Raw genomic sequence first — 20,116 nt, 5'->3', positions numbered from 1 at the left:
CCTTGGCACCTCATTGCCCTGCACTCCATCTGAGAATGAAGAGTGGAAATCGATCTGATCGAACGACTTCATTGCATGCAAACACGGGCTGCAATTCATGACGTCCTCGAGACTCAATGCTTTGACCCACAAAAACCTCCTTGCAATTTCACCCTTTGATCATCTGTGGCACCTCAATGCCCTACCCGCAAGCTCCGTCTATCATTCGCCGGAAAGTGTCCAGTCGAGTAGCTTTCATACCTCAACCGTTGTCTATTTTCCATAGCAATTCCATACCGGAGAGTTTCTACGTGCCGTGCTCGCGTTGCGATACTGTTTGCACCCAAGTCTCTGTCAAAATTCAGGCATGCGATATGTAGGTTGCATCAATTATTCTATCTCAGGACTCCCCTGGGTCAGTATTTGTACCCCATGCAAATTAGGTGGTTGTTCCAACAGGTGGCTGGGAGGAGGCTGGGAACCTTATTTCGACAGTCTCTCAAGACATAGTCGTCAAACGCATAGATTCTTGCCCCAATCTCGTTCCGGGATTGACAGATGGTTGACAGGTCGCCCAGATATCTTTTGAGTGTCCCATAGCACGTGACTGGGTTGGATCGAGATCTAGAACCGTCATTGTGGGTCACGAAGGTCAAATCACCCTCCAGGACGCTGAGGATTTTTGCCAATCTTGCACAATTTCAAAAAGGGACTTAGGGCTTATTAAAGCATGCATGCAAGCTAGACTCACGAACAACCGCCCCTATCATTTCGCTTGTTACCGCGTAATGATTACGCCCAGCCGTATTGTCCTCATATAGCCGCATGGGACGAAATCGAGTCTAATTCTTAGGCCGTGGGCGGTCATGCGCCTGATTGGGCGCAATGCAGAGATAGCGCATGGCTGCTGGCGCACATTTTTTTTCTTTGTCGGGATGCAGTGTCCCTCGAGCTACAGTCAGCATTGCGGACTGGACGAATACAGATTGGAGTTCTGACACGCCTGTAGAGTACCAGCCAGCACGGCAGCGGATCGATCCAAACCGGTCGCGCCCGGAGCGAAACACGGCCTTCTTTACGCTAGACAGAAACTGTGCATGTGGGGTTCGTAAGTGATCCCCGAAAACAAGGCATCTTTCTGCTGTGTTGCTAGGTATGCACATACTCTAGCGATGATTACGGATCAATGCGCATAGGTAGGCTCTCTGGGGATCTCGTGGCCTAGAGAAAGCTAGCCTCATAGGCAGACGTCGTATTTAGACGATTGATCATCCTCATAGACCGCCAAGACTCAACTCACGGGTCGGGATGACCTATGAATTTGTTCCGCCAATGATTTCTTCCTCCCTGGTTCACGCCCGCTTGACGCTACTGCACAACAACGACGCTCCACAAGAAGAGCAGCAAGTTGATTTAGTTAGATCTTGCTGGACGCTTCCCTCGCCCACTCCCGCTTCAGCTCACCTGCATAACAGCACCCCATGTTAGTCGTGGCAGGCCCACCAGCGAGCCTCATACCTCCGCTTTTTCAACGCGCGAAAAGGTTTTGCTGCTATTAGATGAGCCTGCGAGCTTGAAAGTCTTAAACCTTGCATATTTACGTCCGTGGAAAGCCGGTCCGTGTTGCTTGGATAATGAGAAAAGGTCATGGGTCCATGTAGGGTCTCCCTCGTTCTATCGAGGACAGAGCGTCTCTCGCGATTTGTCGCCAGTTGCTCTGGATCACACTGCCAAAAATTTGGGCGTATGGTGGTTCTACGGACAGATGGAGAGCCTCGAGCGCCTTTTCCGTTGTCTGAGTGATCTTTGGCAATGGGCGGACTTGTGTTGAGGTTTCTCAACTGAGGCTTTGTCAATTCATTGCGTCTCCACGAATTGTTAAACGTCTACCTTGATGTAGAACAGTTGAATCCAGTATTGCATTGCTATGAAGAGCACACAGGGCTATTTCTCCTCCAGCTCAACGTTGCATGAATGTTGTGGCGCACGCGAATCAAGTTCCTCGCTGCCCGTATTCTAAATCATTTCTTGCCGTGGCAATGTCCTGGCCCGGACATTCATTCGGCGCACTGAAAGTTGTTGGATGTGGTAGAGATACGTCAGATCCATCAAGAATGACAGATCCCTATTGGAGCCGAGCGCGGAGACTGTACGGATCATTCGATGAGTCGGACACACTCGGTCCGACGCCGTATTTAGCAAATGGTGTTTTGAATTTAGCGAGGGCAATCACTTGGGGTGTGTCAATTGCAGCGCCTGAATTGCGTCTAGGTCCCGTTCCAGGTATGGTTCGGTAGATTTTGGGGCCAACGTGTTGAAAAAATTTGGGCAGCGCGGGAAGGCAACCAACAATGATTCCAGTTGAAAGCTCCGCCCAAGTCCAGAGTCCCATAAAGAGTAGATCCCAGCTTGTGTCGAGAGTTTCAACTGTTTGCCATGTGTAGTATGTTCGTAGGATGGAAGTCACACAAGCGCTGTTTTCAGTGAGGTTCAGTAAGACTTCCTGGCTATAACATCATCCGCATCTGTATCATCAAAGAGAATTCAAAGATGCCAAGTGAACGTATACTCACAAGAAACCTGTAGCAAAGACTCCCATTGTCATAATCTTCCTCTCCAAAGACATCTGTAAGTTCCAAAGGACTGGCATTGGAATGATGAGTATTGCGAAGTCCGATAACACGTTGAACACTCCACTACCTTTATAGGAAGCATTGCCGTCGAAGCAATGACCGGTGGTCATTAGGGGATTCCAGATTCTCTCACGGGGAGTACATGCGAAAACCAAGAAGAAGATGTCCACTACGTAGAACGTGAGCAAGCTCCAGATACAGGCATGGACTGCAAGAAACAGCGGTAGATTTCCTTTTCTGGAAGGTGCAAAGATTCTGAGGTACTGGAGAAGGATGGAGAGTTTCACGAAGGTTACTGTAATCGCATAAGTGATTGCAGTGATGTTGACCCACTGGAAGTGCTGTCAGTGTCGATTTGGCGTTGTCTCGTTTCAGATAAAAGATCTTACGTAGAGTACACGGAAAAAGGATTTGAGTCGTATATCCCACATGTGAGTGCCAGCGCCACTCTTTGAACACAGGAAAGACGGAACGGCGAAACCAATGAAGCTGATCTACCAAAGTCAGCGACAGACACTGAAACAACCGTACTTCACTGTAGGAAAAGCTTACCCATGCTATAACTGAAGTATCTGAAGAGTGTCAACCTTCTTAAACCCGCAATGGACCGGGTTTCAACACTTACAGTCTTCATATCCCATGGATCGGAGTAAGAAATGCTTGGTGTAGATGCGTATGATGACGGCACAGGTTGCGAACCATATGGTTAGAGTGGCAGTTACATAGAGGTAGATATCTTTGTTTGGTGGATTATCGAAATTGGGTATTACTCCAGTAGGCGGTATGCCCGCAGGTCCATCCAGAAGACTCTGAAGCGCTGCCTGAAGCTGGTCTGGCGTGGGAGACGGTGCCAGAATCGCCATTGACCTGGATAACCCGAGTTGCAATGTTGGGAGTTCTGATTTTGGAAAGGGTGGTGGACGGGAACAACGAAGGGTGATTCCTGAAGGAATAAGATTTAAGATGCCGTTCGTAGGTCATTATAGTCGCCGAAGGTAGGTGACAACAAGAGAGGATATTTGTCGTCCGTTCTGAAACCCAAAACCTCGGCCTTGCGCGCGAATCAACTACCAATTTTGACCATGCAATGTCTTGCAAGTGACGAACAAAATCCCTCGTGCAGCTTACACATACTGACTGCTCAATATCTCCGTTTTCCTAGATGTTCCGCAGGCCTTCTTGGGTCAGAATTATCGCACGCGCTAGAATCAAAGAAGATATTGTGGGGTCGCTGCGCGTGCATCAAATTTATGCAGAGTCCATACCAATGAAGTTTGGGGTCGGCTGTAAGTTTTACCATGCCGAATGGATGCCGTCGCACCGTTGGCTCTAAGTATTTCATCATATTTCAGCTCACACCGCCTCCAACGGCCTCGCATATCACCGGATTCTAGTTGCTCAAGATGCTGACAAGGCATGCAGGCACTCCTCGCATCAAGTATACGCAGTGCTTAATCAAGTGGCTCCATTCAAAACGTCAGGATTGAAGATTCTGTTTGCCTGGGTGTAACCTTTATTGATCGGGTCAGTTACTCACCAGTATTGTTTCCATCTTGTCTTCTTCGGCCACAAGCATTGACTTGAGGCAGGCGTGTCTCGAAATGCCGTTGGATCGAGCATCAAACATGGCGACACCACATTTTCGAAGAGCACGAACGCTCCTGTGATCAGACGTGGGGTTTTCTGTGTTTGTAATTGCCTGTTCCTTTTCACTTATGTTCAGATGGTTGGACCTGCATTTCCAGGATCCCAAAATACGGATCACTTGACAACATATTCTCCTTACACCTTTTCCTCCATGCCACCAACGACGCCGCCATCTACGAGCAGTATCTCAATTCTCATCCTGAGGGAGTTCAGGAGATTTGACTTCTATAAAAAGCAGTCCGAGCTGTAATGTGTCTCATAACAGCCCAGTTGGTGCCTCGACTTGTGTCGTATGTCAAACTCCTTTCAGAGTAGTACCGATCAAACCTCCTGGATCGACAGACAAAGGTGCCTCCACAATCTTGAAGATGAGACTTGAATCTATGGTAGATTTTCAAGCCCGTTCGACTCGCCGGCAGTGGACTTGGTGCATGGCAGAAGAATTGCGCCTTTTGCAAAACAGTCAGGTTCCCCATCCCTTGGACGATCTTCGTGCGGCTTTCCCTGGGTCCACCCAGCTGATCATCATGGCTACATCTTGGAGCTCCATTGGATTCTCACTCCCCGAGAGTTTCACGCTTGGGACAAATAAAGGGTGCGCAATGCGTCAACAAAGAACTTTGGGAGAGCTTTTGATCGCGACCGATGTCCTTTAGTCTATTTGACTGAAAATCTTTGTTGGGCTTTATCCATCTCTCCGAAAGGGTTTCCGGGTTCAGACTAGCTCAAATCGAAGAACAGAGCGGACAAAGAAGAGACAATGGGTGAGGATCTTTCGTCTCGGGTACCGTCGCTATTTGTTTTCCTCGTCGTTGGTAGACTTATAGATGGACAGAGCGTCATTTTTATGTTCTTGCACTGCTGGCACAAATATTCTTTCTCTCCCTCCCTGCAACGGTGTTCATTTTCCTAGCATCTGTTTAACAATACATCTCTCAAGCGAACCACTCGACTAGAAAGATTCACCATGACTTCTACCGAAATTTTCACGGCCATGACCTGCAAATAACTTAAGACTGAGCTAAGGAAGCGCGACTTGCCAACCGGCGGCCTCAAAAAAGATTTACTGGACAGGCTGCGGGAAGCTGAAAACGCTACCTTGACCGATGTCGTAAACACCACCACCGTTGCTGGAATAGTGGAAGCTTGTGTTGAGGTTGAGACGGTTGACAGACGTCCTAGGCGGGCCTGGGTGTTGCTCTGTCTCATTATCATTTGCGTTGGCGGTCTCTTCTGCTCGCGATACGCGATCTTGGAGAATTCTTCGGATTCCGTTGTCGGGGACCATGATGCTGGTACGAACAATATCCAACAACATAGAACGTCCAAAGCTAATACCTGTCATGTCATAGCACTCACTCCACAGGATCTAACCTGGCTCAACTACCCTGATCACTACAAGGTCCTTAACGTATCAGCTAGTGCTTCATCAAAAGTTATCAGAAGAGCCTATCGCCGGAAGGCAAAGAAGTGGCACCCCGACAAAGCCGGGACGATGAACATTAACCAAGGAGTTCTGTTCAAGGCAACCAGGATCATAGGTCTCAGCCGCGATATCTTACTAGATCCCCGGGACCGAGGGCTGTACGACATGGGACTAAACCCAGTGAAATGTGACTCTTCATGCGAGCTGTGTACGTGCAGTTGTGGATATGGGTCAAGACTCAGTTCTTGGCACCTATCTAATTGGCCTAGCTATTTGTGTGGAATCGATGTGATAGAAGGAGCCAAGACAGGGGTTGTTTTCATTATAGACATGGCTATGTACGGAGTAAGATGGTTCATTAATGCTCTCGCAGATGCTTTACTCGACCCTGAGTACCTGTGAAAAGAGGGTCCAGACGAGAGAGGACTCTACTTTACACAATCTCGATCTCCCAAGATCATTGGACTTGGCACGCACGCGGGTGACAGAAAAGCCTGGACACTAACCAAATGGAGATTACGGCCTTCCCCCACCAAATTTCTATGCGCAAATACCATGTTTCTCCATTGATAGCCTGTCACTTGTCCATCACCGTCTAGAATAGCCTGGATCCTTTCAGGCATACTAATTACACACTCATTTATGACCTAAGAGGGTGAAATTTGGGTGTGAAATTGTATGTGGGACGGCCCTTGATCTCCTAGCTTAATGCAGGTTAGTGTCAAGGCTTTTCTGTCACCCGCTTGGCACGCTAAGGTTAGGACTGAAGCTAGGTCGCAATTGGCTAATCTTAGCTCGACGGCTGTACGAAGTTCCGAGATCCGTGCCCTGCCAAGAAATCAAATAATTCGTCGCAATTTCCTCGAGGATCTCTTTCCCTTCTCTTGCATTGCATTGCAGACGCACCTGAACTTCTCCATTTTATATATGTACTATTATTTCGACAACCAATACAAAGAGTCAGGTCTATAAATCAATCATCATGTCAAGCTCAATCCCCACAACAATGAAAGCATGGCAGTTCTCCCAGACCACTGGTGGCATCGAGAAGAACCTCAAACTCAACAACACCGCCCCTCTGCCGCCCAACGCCAACTCACTGGCAGCAGATCAAGTGCTCGTCCAGGTCTTATCCTCCACTCTCAACCCAGTCGACTACAAGTTCGCCCAATTACCTATCCTCGGCAATCTTATAATCAAAAAACCCGCCTCTCCAGCCCTTGACTTCGCCGGCCGTGTCGTAGCCAGCGGTGCCAATTCAAAGAAGGTCTCAACCGAAGATCTAAAGCCGGGCCAGTTGGTATTCGGAAAACTAGACGCTCCCACACAGTACGGCACTCTGGCGGAGTACACCATTGCGCCAAGATCAGGCTGTGTGCCTCTGCCTCAGGGAGTAAGTCTTGATGATGCAGCCTGCATTGGCACCGCAGCCCTGACGGCATACCAATGCATCGTCCCAAACATCAAGTCTGGGGACCGGGTCTTCATCAACGGCGGTAGCGGCGGAGTAGGGAGTTTTGGCATTCAATTGGCGAAAGTCAAAGGCTGCTATGTCGCCACCAGCTGCTCAAGCGTCAATGTCGAGCTCTGCAAGTCTCTTGGCGCTGATCAAGTCATTGACTACAAAAGCAAGGACATTGTTGCCGAACTGAAGAAGATGCAGAAGTTCGATTTGATAGTCGACAATGTAGGCACGCCGAGCGAGTTGTACTGGCAATGTCACGACTTCACACATACAGGGACCAAGTATGTGCAGGTTGGTGGAGGATTGAGTCTAGGCGAGATCTACAACTTGTTGAGTCGAATGATGTGGCCTGGGTTCCTTGGTGGTGGGAAGAGACCATTCCAGTTCCTGGGAGCGGCAAACAACAGTGATCACTTGAAAGAGATTGCGGGGTGGATGGCGCAGGGCAAGGTGAAGGCCTTGATTGATGAGGTGTACGGCATGGAGGACAAGGGACCTATCAGAGCATTTGAGAGATTGAAGACTGGGCGCGCGAAGGGAAAGATCCTCGTGAAGGTTGCCGAGCCGTAGTTGAGATAGAGCCCATTGTGGCTCGTCATCTCGGAGGGGAGAAAGCCTCTCGAATTGCTTTCACCGACAGAAAATTTTGGAACAGATACAAGTCTGTTGTTCGAGAGCTTTTGCCTCGATAGTGATAATCTTGGCACCGAAGGTCTTGGGTATGACATAAAAATGAGTCCAGAAATCCGATATGTACAAAGATCGAATGCGTCAGTTTTCGTTGACCTCTCGCTGCATACCGTTGATCACATTCTCATTGTGCCAACAATCACCGAGTTCATTCAATGCTTCAGGCTAGGGCTGTTCTTGATACAGCGAACAAAATCGCAAGTCCTCCAAATCCAACAGACATCGTACCAGTATTGTATCTGCGTCCATATGTTGTTGTCTATTATCTACAAAACCCCGCTAAGATCAAGTTCGAATTCCCATCACGTTGACTCCATTGACGATATCCGTTCCAGCTCTACAATATCCTTCCTCACTCCATCACTCTGTGCGCTCATACCAACACCAGCTACGACTGACTCATCCGGCGCTTTTGCTACCTTGTATCTGGCTTTTCAGTGATTGCCGCCGCCTTCGCTCTCCGCTCGACCCTCTTGCTATCCCCCAGAAGCTCAAAATGTGGTATTGTGTGAGGACTATGCGCGGTAGGTTGCTAAAAGTAGCTCCGTCTCCTCTCAAGACTTCCTCTAGTAACCAAGGAACAACAAGAACCCTCAGCTCCCCAGCACGCCACCTACCCATCTCCACACAACACCACACCGAACTCCATCCCCGGCTCCCCTCTCCTAGCAAAGCTTCACCAAAGTCAAAATCCGGCGTGGACTTCCTACTCATCGATCTGCGCCAGACAGACTTCGAGGCCGGCACGTTCCTCCATTCGTCAATCAGATGCGCAAACTGACCGCTCCACTCCCAGGGCGATACCATCATCGGATCTCTGGATCTACTGGCCCAGACGCTGCATCACAGTCTCCACGCCGTCCGGAACCTCTGCGTAGCCGCACGCATCAGGACGGTGATATTCTATTGCAGTAAGAGACCTTGCACGAATCTAGACCACTGCGCTTGACAAACACAGCAATATACTTACCAGATTCATCACGGGAACGTGGCAGGCAAGCTGCGGGCTGGTTTGATGACTTGATCCTCGATGAAGGCATCACGGATATGCGGAGCCTTATTATATCCTGCCCGAAGGTATTGAGGGATGGGCCAAGGCAGGGCCAAGGCAGGGCCAGACAGAGTATGTGAAGCTGATGGATGGGTACGAGAGCGGGAAAGATGATCCTAAAAATGAGTATAAAGCGTCACTGCGATTCAACAATATTTACTCTAGATCTGTATCTGGACGTGCTCAAACGTTACGTTGCCCAGGAGCATCAACCATAGAGCAATCCCATCAGCCCCATACCTATTCAAAACTAACCAGACGGCGGAATCGGCTCCCTCCCACCCTCCACAATCCTCAACCCCGCATAACAAAGCCTCGTCCTATTCCCCGACTCCCACCACCACTCCCGCGTAAAAACAGGCGCGAACCTTCTCTCCACCGCATCTCTATGACTCGCCACGAACTCCGCGATGAAATCCAACGGAACCGGCTCCCTCGTACAGCCAAATTCGATCCTCAAATTGCCCGCTTCCAGCACGACCTGGTTGGACGGAGGACTGTTGGCCCATATGGTCAAGATGTTGTCCAGGATATTGGTGAAGAGGCGGGACAGGGCGATGCAGGCGATGCAGCTGAGGGCAGCGAGAGGGACGACGAGGATGAGGCCTGGTTCGGTGAAGGCGTGATACCAGCCGAGGAAGGGAAGGGCGAAAATTTGGCGGGGTGTTTGTGAGTGGAGGGTGGTGGCGGGCGGCAAGCTTGAAGAGTTGTTTGGAAATGAAGTCATCATGACGAGAAGGAGAAGATTTGCCACGCTATCGATATGGCTATTGGTGCCTCATTCCTTCATCCTCGCCACGAACGTTTCTCAATCCTTGGTGATTTTTGCTAGGACTGTTCGGGTTTCTGCTCCGAAATGCGGTATTTGACACGTCGAATTTGGCGCTTTGATGTCGTATGCGCCTGGGGAGAGCGCGCAAATACCGCGCGGTCGCCAACTACACATGTAACCACCAACAAGCCCCTGCATATCTTCAGCATGTCGGGTAAGGAAGATCATCACGCAAGCTGGGTAAGCTGATGAATAAATGTTCTAGCGCAAAAAATTAGGGATTTGATATGCTTCATTTTAGTAATGAGTAGGTATACAAACTGGTCCTCTTTTGCACCTCACCCCCTTCTTGCGCCTGCGCCATCTTCGACCTCTCCCTCAATAGAGCTGCAACACTATAGTGTTCAGCTCCTATAAATGTGCGAATCGTTCAGAAATAAACAGCGGCAATTGGTTGAACGCCTTGTCCATCCGATGCGGTCGCTTGAGATCGTTCAAGTCGGCATGGCGGATCACGCTATGCGGGACATTGGAACATCAGTGGCTGAGATGGATGCCATGATGTTTGCGTTTTGGGTGTTGTGAGAGCAGAATCTGGTAGGTCCTTAGCTACAGAGTAGCAGTAAGGTGAAAAAGATGGTTTGCTGAATCCTCAAGACGAAAAGGCAAGAGTTTGGAACACGTTGACGATACAGTCGTATGAACAGCGTTCTTCACAACTCTTGATTCATGATGTTAGTGATATTGTAGAAGGCTTTATGTGGAGAAGGGAGGCATTATATATTACGGATGTTTTGGCCCTACTTGGCACACATGACTTCCAGCGACTGGAAAACAGGTTGGCATAGGACTGATATTGAGCGGTAAAACAGAACAATTGTGAAACAAGCAGACTTCATTAAGCACTCGCCTAGACTAGCCTCGACTGCACGGCTGTCCAAATGGAACCATGTTTGCGTACGCCATTGTAAGACTGTCCTATGAGATAATGAGCTTTGGGAGAACGAGCGGTAAATAAAGACAGCGGGCACTTGGAGCTATGTGAGACTGTCGACGAACACATTCAGAACTGCCACGTCAATAGCCGCTGAGTACAGTCAGTGCACTGAGGAGCTCTTTGGCCGCTTCTGGGCCATGGTCAAGACTCAACGGCAGGAGGCAGTCTTGCCAGAAAAGTCCATGGCGATGGTCGTCCACCCTCAGGCTGCACAAGCAAGTTCAACACTCTGTCCGTTCATGGCAACAGCATTTCTCGCATCTCAGGAGGGTCCTACTTAAAACAGCTCCACACGAAACAGCTGCACACAGAACGTCCAGATGGCTGTGGGAAAGTCTCCCGCGTGCTCTTCTAGTATTTCCACCACCAGGACGTTCTTCGACTCCTACGGTACCGGACATCGACCAAGAGACACAACGCCATGAAAAAGGTAGCAGAGCCAAGCACCTGAACCATCAACTCTCCACATCTGCCATCCACGTCTCTACGAAGATCGAGACCCCCATCAGCTGCCAAAAGCTCGCTCCATCACCACTCACAATACAACACATTCTTCTGCATCGACCCTCTCAACCAAACCTCTTCATTCCACAAAGCGAGAGCAGGCCAAAACAACCCACCCCTCGACTCCCCCCCCCCCCCCCCCCCCCCCCAAAAAAAAAAAAACCCCCCCCCCCCCCCCCCCCCTTTTTAAAAAAAAAACCCCCCCCCCCCCCCCCCCCCCCCCCCCCCCCCCCCCCCCCACCCCCCCCCCCCCCCCCCCCCCCCCCAAAAAGCCCCCCAAAACAGTCATCCAACCTCCACGCGCACAAGCCGAGCCGAGCCGATCCCCCAACCCCCACGGCCGCTCCGACCCCGACTCCCTCCATCGCCGCCCGAGCCAAACCCAACCCAACAGCAACCCTCACCGAAAGCAGCCCGACGAAGCTCCGGTACGCCATCCCCGTCTCATCAAACACGCACACCCGGCGCCGTACGTACGTACGTCCCTCCATCGCGTCCCCGATCCCAGATGCGAAGTAGAACAACGCGCCGGGACTGCGGGGGCATCCCGATCCCAATGACGTTCAGCCCTCTCTCGGCCCCAAAGAGGCTCTGAGCGAAACGAAGCCCAACTTGGCCGACCCGCCGAGCAAGCCTAGCCTTCCAACCCGCAATCAAAACAGTTTGGATCCACCCCTCGGACCAACCTCGCGAGAAATCTAGCATTGATTGCCCGGCCAGCGCCTGCTCTGTCGTCTCCTGCCCACATGCGCGAAGTGGGTTGGGAAGCGGTTCCGTTGCGTTACTGGTTGTAGGGAGGATATGGGTGGGTGGGGGTTGGGAAGGGGAGGGAACGATTTGGGTTTGGACGTGGAAGGGAAGGAAAGGAAAGGGTGTGTAGGAGTAGGGGTTCTTGAAAGAAGGATAGGGATTAAGAGTTGAGGTGGGTGAGAGAGGGGTGTATTGATTGGGGGGGTACTAAAGGTCATAGTTAGTGACTGTTCATCCCTCAGCAGTGAGGATGAAATTCTCTTCAGGCAGCAGCAGAAGAGGATGTCGCGCTAGTCAGAAGAGTTACAGAATTAGATTAGATTTATTACAAATTATCGATTAGAATATTAACATCCGCATAGTGAAGCTTTTCCGACCCCCAGAACCAGGTCAAATGTCATAAGTCGTTACCCCACCTTCCCTTCCCCTTCCCCTTCCACCCTCCACATGCCCAATCACGACTGACTCCCCGTAGCCGGCACGCCCAGCGCACTCACGCTCGTCGCATTATACTCATAAAGGTTCAAAAGCCCACTCCCGCCACAAAACTCCTTCCGGTTGCCCGAGCACGGCACGTCGCAACCGCTCGAGCTCGCCGCGGTCGCCGAGCCCGGCAGAGTGGACGCGCAGTAGCATTCCTGGGCGGACTCGACGCCCGCGACCCGCATGGTCGGGGTCGAAGCCTGGCAGAACTGGACGCACGACTCGACCGTCATGCCCGAGGCGTTCGAGTACGAGGGCCCGCCGAGCAGGCGCCCGTTCGGCGCCTCGTTGTAGCAGCCCTGGGAGACGTAGTAGCCGACCTGCGGAACCGTGGACGGAGGCTGGTAGCTCGTCAGGTTGTACAGACTGAGTAGGTTGGCGCTGCCGCAGATCTCGGACGCGTTGCCCGCGCACGGTTCCGAGCAGCCCGACTTGCCCACCGCGGCGTAGTTTTGGAGACCGGAGCCGCAGTAGCATTCCTGGCCGTATTCGAGGCCGGCGAGGGGGAAGTTGTTGCCGTTGGTGCTGCAGTAGGATTGGCAGGACTCGACGGTCATGCCGGACGTGTTGGTGTAGGAGGCGCCGGAGAGGGCACGCGGCGTTACGGAGTTGTTGGCGCAGCCGAGGTAGGACCAGCCTGAGGAGGAGAGCTCGCCGACGGTGGGGGTGTGAATTGAAGGGACGGTGGATGAGAGGGTGGAAGAGATCGTGGAGGAAAGGTGTGCGGACTTTATCGATGAGATTGTCGATGCGCTGGTTGAGGGTTTTGTGGTAGAGGATAGCGATGTTGAGGACAGTTTGCTGGATGATGGTCTAATGGATGAGATGGTGGTTGAAAGTTTTGTGGTAGAGGATAGCAATGTTGAGGACAGTTTGCTGGATGATGGTCTAATGGATGAGGTGGTGGATGAGATGGTGGTTGAGAGTTTTGTGGTAGAGGACAGCGATGTTGAGGAGATTCGACCAGATGATGATGTAGTGGAATACATACTGGTCGAGGACATTTTGGTAGACGAGAGCGTCGTCGACGAGGGTTTGCTCGAGGGTAGTACGGAGGAGGATAGTGTGGTGGAATAGAGCGTGGCGGACGATGATAATTTGGAAGACAATATTGTGGAGGATGACATGATCGACGACGCTGCACCGACAGATGAGACGGAGGTCGAGGCTGGCTTGCTGGACAAAGTTGAGCCAGGGGACGAGATCGCGGATGGAGTTGCGGAAGATACGCTGCCCAAGCCTATAGTGGAACCTAGTACGGACGATGAAAGCGAAAATTTTGATGACGAGGCTACCGAGACCGAAGATGCAAAAGTTGATGCGCTGTAGGGCGAGATCACGCTGGAGGATACGGTCATAAGACTTGGACTGGTCGATGATAGTTTAGTAGATGCTGGTAGCGTGGCAGAAGAGACAGCACTGGCGGAGGAAGCGTAGGTGGAGGCAACGGAAGATATTGTCGATGCAATGGAAGATGCCGATGATGGGATGAGACGGTTCTGGATCTCATACATATCCAGTCGCCAGCCACCTCCACAGTATTCCAGGCTGTTGCCCGAACATAGTACATTGCAGTCAGTCTGGGGCTGTATACCGCTGCCGACATTGGGAGCTGTCCCGCAGTAGCTAGATACCCATCAGCAACTTTTTTCAAATTATACCAAGTGCGGATCTGCTTACCACTCCTGTCCATACTCGACACCCATCCACGCATAACCAGTGCACTGAGCGGCACACAGCTCAACTGTCAAACCGGAAGTATTGAAATATGCAAATCCGCTGAGAGTGCGAGTGTTGCTGTCTTGTTGGGTGTCGTTCCAGCAACCTTGATAGACGTAGTTGCCGACCGTTTGGACGTGGACCGGACCAGTGGATGTGGGCGCGATAGATGATGCTGTGGAGATGACAGAGGCTGAGGAAGCAGCAGAGATTACAGAGGCGGTAATGCTGGATGATGTTCCGATATTCGACGAGGCAATGACCGACGACGATGCAATGGAGCTTGACGGAAGAGCTGACGAGGTCACAGCAACGTAAGTGTAGACGTTGATCCGATTCGAGCCACCACAGTACTCTGTCGCGTTTCCGCTGCAGACCATATTGCAACCAGTAACGTCCGGGGTGCTTCCGGCAACGAGAGCTGATCCTCCGTTGATGGCGCTACCACAGTAGCATTCAGCTCCGTATTCGACACCAAAATACGTGAAAGCACTACACTCGGAAGCACATTGTTCGACATCATTCTGACTTGCGACCCCGGGGTTGGTGAGTCCAGATAAAGCTCTCGAGTTGACGCTATCGCTGTAGCATCCTAAGTACGAGAACCCCACCCCCTTTTGGACTGTGATCGGTCCAGTTGGTGTGGGCGCTGGTGTAGAAGAACTGGTACTCGATGCGGACGCAATGCCAGAAACCGTTGCTGAATTGGTGACAGTGGGAACAGCCGAGGAAGCAGAGGCGAGCGAGGCATTGTACTGATACGTATTTAGTCGATTCGGACCGCCGCAGTATTCACTAGTATTGCCGTCGCAAGTCATATCGCACAGATTTTGGGTTGGATCGCTTCCACCAGTAGCTAGAGCCGAACCTCCTAGCAAGGCATCCCCGCAGTAACACTCAGCGCTGTATTCGACGCCGAAATATGTGAACTGAGCGCAAGCAGCGGCGCAGAGCTCGATGGTCAGCGTTGCACCAGCAACAGGATTCGTAAGCCCTGTGAGCGCGCGATTGGCCGTGCTATCCGTATAGCAGCCAATGTAGCTGAACCCACCAGCGGATGGCACAACCGAAGGCGCGCCAGGCGTTGGTGTCGGGCTCGTCCCCGGCGTCGATGTTGTCGAGGTGGGTAAGGGCAAGCTACCATCGAGCTGGTACATGTCAAGCCTATCCGGACCGCCGCAGTACTCCGAGACGTTGCCACCGCACAGCATGGAACAACCGTTGACAAGGATATCCGAGCTAGGCTGGTTGACTGAGCCAGCGTTGATCGTGTTACCGCAGTAGCACTCGTTGGAGTACTCTATTGAGAGCTCGGAGTCAGCGTTCCTTCTTCGAGGCAGATGTTCAAGTAGTGGCTCAGACAGCTTCGGGGCAGTCAAAAGACTCCTCTACTTCAGTCTTGCCTTTCGAATCGTGAGATGAACGGGAAAAGCTTGCTCTGGAATGTACATACCGACGCCGAAGTAAGTATACCCCTGACAAGAAGCCTCACAGCTCTCGACCGTGTTGCCAATGCCAGCTGGAATTGCCGGCGCCAAGCCAGAAAGTGCGCGACCAACTGTAGCCTCTGAGTAGCAACCAATGTAGTTGTAGTTTCCAGTCTGATTGACAGTGATTGGTGCGCCGGCAGGCTGAGTGTTGTTTCCTGGGGTATAGCGGGTGGAGTCGTAGTAGACGCTCAGATAACCGCCGAATCCGCCGCAGACTTGAGTCGCATCGCCGGCGCAGGAGAATGTGCAGTAGGTTTCGGCGGCTTGATAGAGGCTGGGTGGTGGTGTATCACCTAACCAGCATTCGGTTTGATACTCAGTACCGGCGAAGATGTAGTTGCCTGCTTGAGCTTCCGTTTGGCAAAGACCATTGGTGTTCGAGCTATTATCATATGGCTGGGTGGGAAGCAATCGCCCCGCCGGGGCATCATCGATAAAACAGCCTAGGTACGAGTAGATAGGCAAGCCTGAGGAATTTGTCGGTCCCACTTTTCTGCTCACCACCGTACCCTGTATCTGAACAGTGTGGACGCCAAAGTTCAAATCATCTAATGGTTGCCATGTTAGAGACGGAGATGTAGGAAATAGCACAAGAATTCACATACCGGTGTTCAAAGTCCAGCTATTTGTATAAACTTGATCTGGATTGTTTGGAGTCTCAGCGTTAGTGGCAAATATGACAGTCCCGTAGGCACACTGATCGACAGGAATTTGCTGTGACTCATGCAGATCAGTAGGATCATCCAGACGAAAGACGCCGTTAGGAGGCTTGCTCTTGGTGACTTCGAGCACCGAGCCACCGACGTCGCAAATGCGGATTTGCAATGATGGTGATGTTCCCGGAACAACCTCGCCAAAATCCATAAGAAGGGTGCTCTGCGGCAACCAACCGCCTTCGCCGTTACTGATGGAGAAATTTGCGATTGGTGCGGTAGAGGCAGAGCCTTCCAAAATGATGTTCTGGGATCCTCCATCGCTCCATACCTCGAAGAAAGATCCGTAGTTACCAGTTCCATTGACAGGAGTGAAGGTCGAGTCGACTGATATCTGGGCCCCCCCTGCAATGACAGTGCCCACCACAGGCAGATCGCTCGCAGTGAAGCCGTATCCAAGATCTTGCGTAGCGCCACCAAACGTAGTGTTGGTCCAGTCTATGTCATCGTCGTCGAGGTCATCGGTAGTGTACGCATAGCCAAGGATAGTGAGAGGGCTCAACCCCGCATTGGTGATGGTAAAGGAAAGGGAATTGGTGGGAACATCTTCTGGATAATTCAGAAGGACAAGCCCACTGTAGTCGACCGTGATTGGAGCTATGACGAGAAAAGCGTCCTGCGACACCTCTGTTCCCGTCAAGCTGATGGGAAATGTTGTCGAGTATCCTCCCACCCCGTTGAGAGTGGTAAGTGTTAATGCAGTACTTTTGACACCAGGTGAGACATTGCCATATGAGGCATTTGCTGCATCTCCATTGTGTATTGTGCTAAGGTTCCAGATGACGGGAAAGCTGAATGTGGTACCTGCTGCGACTGGCCCTTGGGGCAAATTCGCAGCATTGACCTGGAAATTTGCATCGCCAGTGGTGATACTGGTTATCTCGTTGATGGCAATGACAGCTTTGCAAGTGACCGTTTCGGTCTGACTACTCCCAAGAGCAACGCTGCCAAAGTCGACAGGCGAAGTACAATTCAGAGGTAGATTGACGGGAGAGCCCAGACAATAGACGGTTCCCTCAGCGTCTGTGACATACAGGCGGGTGTCTCCAAAAGACGGGCGCTGAAATTTGTTCAATCCGTTGACTTGCGGCAGATTGATCGTCTTCATGGTGCCATCCGGGTTCGGCACGGCATACCAAGCCCGCAAACCGGCGTCAGGATCACACATCCATAGAATGGCTGTGCCAGCTTTGCCTTGATAGGTGGTGATAGTTGGGATACCGACGCCGACACGACCAGCAGAGATCTCGGTAGTCGCACCGACTTGAGTGAACAGTGGAACACCGTTACCGTCGAAGCCAAGCTTGTACACGTATGTAGGATAGTTGATGGGTGTCGAGTAGATGTAGCCACCTTCAAGCGGATAGGATCCTGAGCCACCGAAGACAGCTTTGTTCGTCGTGATCGTCTGAATGATCCCATCGGTTCCGCCTGGGCCATTTCTGTACCCACCCAAGTTGTTGGCATTGAGGATGTAAATCTTACCGTTTTTACCAGCTGTCACGGCCATCTTGGAAACACCGGTGCCATAGAAAACCGTGGGATCGAGAAGTGCGATACCACCCGAGCCAAAGTCCTGATCACCACCGTCCAAATTCTGATAGTCGTAAGGCTGAAAGTAATCTGTCAAAAGCAGCTTACCGCCATCACCAATGTTGAGGTTGACCTACAAGTCTATTAGCACCCTGGACTCACAGGTCCAGACCAGTACACATACACAAGCTTCACCCAGCGTTTGGCAGCCGCTGCTTCCGGAGGCAGGCGCATCAACATTTTGGTGACCGTCACCATTCCCCGATACCCAGAAGAGACGTTCACCGTCAGTCGATAGAGCCATTCCGCTCATCCAGATGCCACCTTGGCCTCCGCCAAGGTTCTCATTCCAGACATTGGTCTGAGGAACTAGAGGTCCAGCTTCGGTAACGAAATTGGTCACAACCTCTTGCAGATTGATATCGATGCCAACGATTTGACCTGTATAGTTGAACAAGTCACAGTGACCGCCGAAACCACCGTAGACAACGGAGCCAATCATAGTCAAGGCTGGTCGCTGCAGGACGGTCCCTCCAATGAAATATTTCAACGGATCATTATCGGCCGGAACGCCGTCGACCAAGAGAGGTGGAAAAGTGTCCGCTAATGTGTTGATATTCACGCCGTGAAAGTAATAGACTCCGTTGTAAGCGCCAGTGTCTCCCGCGTATCTGTAATTCGGGATATAAGTCTTGGAGAAAAAGTACACAATGTCGCTAGTAGTATCTATGATGGGGGTTCCAATGATGCCGATATAATTGGGGATATCTGTGCAAGCAATGTCGGTCTGCAAGAATGGCGTATGGACCTGTCGAGAGTTGAGAAGATCGCCCGTCTTGGCATCTAGGGTCCGAATCCAATTCTGCGAAGATGCCAAGAAAACAAGCTGGTTTCCACCAGCATTTGGTGTATATACCAGAGGCTTTGCGTAGAACTACGATTGTTATATTAGCAGCAGGATCCATATGGGGCTTAATGCCTCTAATGGCGAGGTTCGACGCCTTGCTCACCTGTTCTTGGTAGTTAAAGGGTACTTTCCAGAGCAAACCAAACTCGGCGCTATCAACGACTGCTGGATCCATGTTGTGGTTTGGCAGATAGCCTGACTGCGCTGGATCTGCATCTGATGGGCTGTCCGTTGATGCAAAGCCAGAGACCTGTGGAAGCAAAGCCACCGCCGAAGTGACGACCCATCGTGGGAGTATCATGACGGATGTGACTCGATGTGCGTAGCTTGTCTGTCATGAACGAACAGGACACAAGAGCAGAAACGAATGTGCGACTCCTTGAATGTAGAAGTAGACGGGGAGAGAGGAGGTTCTTACGTCTGTCGTCCCCTGCGTGAAGTCTCGGCGTACCTGGATGTACCTGCCTACGAGCGGCACCATACAGGATTTTTCCCAATCCGGGGAGATCATTTGAAGGGTCCATGGTCGAGGCTGCCGGCGTTACTCTCTTTGGACGAGCCACGATGGAGCTCGGGAGTGAGAAGATTTGCATCTTGACAGTTTTCGGACACGCCACATGGCCGGTGAAAGCTGTTGAATAAGCTGGATCTCGGCCAGAACACCCTCAGACGGTAAAGTCATGGTGGCTATGAGAATGGTCACGGTGGCCAAGCGAACGGGCCGCCTGATAGATTGCTTCTTCATCACAGATCAGTATCTTAGTCCTTCATAGTATGGCTACCCATATTAGCAATGTCACCTCGTGATGATTTTTATGCGTTTGCACGTTTATAGCGCTAAGGATTGTTAGCTCGGTGGCATCTCCGCACTCCGAAGATTTCCAGCAAGGTTGAGAGGTTCGCATAAGCGAGAGGGGTGTTGAAATTCCTTGATAGGCCAGTTGGCCAAAGGATCAGCTACATGAAAAGTCAGATCTGGATCATTCCTCGGTTCTCACCTGCATATTGCCTGCATGCGCTGGGGGTCAATCCTCCGTTCGACTAGTAGTCTGTACAGGGTTTCGTAGTGGGGGTTGCATTTCTTCTCTGGAGGCTACGAGTAAGCGTGGGTAATTGCGGGTGAGGGTAATCAATTTTGCTTTTCGTATTGCTATTCTTGACCTACCTACCTAAAGTATCTGATAGGCGTGTCGGTGCTAATCAAGCTCAGCTAATAGCTAACGTAGGTAGACACCCTCAAGAACAATCCATGGGGGGTGCCTGGATAACCGTTAGATAAGACTCAACTTCCCTTATTACACACGGGGTGGATATTTTAAGGAAGGAGGAGTAGGACGGAATGAAGTCCGCCAAAGCA

General features: G+C 51.3%; 4 protein-coding genes across 4 annotated transcripts; 2 read left to right on the top strand and 2 right to left on the bottom strand.

The window, feature by feature from the left end:
- Nucleotides 1-2,104: 2,104 nt before the first annotated feature.
- On the bottom strand, nt 2,105-3,475 carry HO133_003517 (uncharacterized protein; the record flags this gene model as incomplete). Its single annotated transcript, XM_037294439.1, has 6 exons — nt 2,105-2,453; nt 2,553-2,605; nt 2,909-2,944; nt 3,002-3,106; nt 3,165-3,184; nt 3,238-3,475. 6 exons carry the CDS (start codon nt 3,473-3,475, stop codon nt 2,105-2,107), a joined length of 801 nt encoding a protein of 266 aa, XP_037149820.1.
- Nucleotides 3,476-6,667: 3,192 nt separating this feature from the next.
- Nucleotides 6,668-7,720, top strand: HO133_003516 (uncharacterized protein; the record flags this gene model as incomplete). Its single annotated transcript, XM_037294438.1, has 1 exon — nt 6,668-7,720. One exon carries the CDS (start codon nt 6,668-6,670, stop codon nt 7,718-7,720), a length of 1,053 nt encoding a protein of 350 aa, XP_037149819.1.
- Nucleotides 7,721-9,279: 1,559 nt separating this feature from the next.
- HO133_003515 (uncharacterized protein) lies at nt 9,280-10,248 on the top strand (the record flags this gene model as incomplete). Its single annotated transcript, XM_037294437.1, has 2 exons — nt 9,280-9,554; nt 10,098-10,248. 2 exons carry the CDS (start codon nt 9,280-9,282, stop codon nt 10,246-10,248), a joined length of 426 nt encoding a protein of 141 aa, XP_037149818.1.
- A 2,121-nt stretch (nt 10,249-12,369) lies between these two features.
- Nucleotides 12,370-19,060, bottom strand: HO133_003514 (uncharacterized protein; the record flags this gene model as incomplete). Its single annotated transcript, XM_037294436.1, has 9 exons — nt 12,370-13,034; nt 13,546-13,765; nt 13,929-13,945; nt 13,992-14,023; nt 14,078-15,416; nt 15,570-16,049; nt 16,212-17,985; nt 18,037-18,786; nt 18,863-19,060. 9 exons carry the CDS (start codon nt 19,058-19,060, stop codon nt 12,370-12,372), a joined length of 5,475 nt encoding a protein of 1,824 aa, XP_037149817.1.
- Nucleotides 19,061-20,116: the final 1,056 nt, after the last annotated feature.

This window comes from Letharia lupina (assembly GCF_014066315.1).
Source record: "Letharia lupina isolate WasteWater1 chromosome Unknown contig_17, whole genome shotgun sequence".
Taxonomy (NCBI): domain Eukaryota; kingdom Fungi; phylum Ascomycota; class Lecanoromycetes; order Lecanorales; family Parmeliaceae; genus Letharia; species Letharia lupina.
This window is presented reverse-complemented; position numbering and strand designations above follow the sequence as displayed.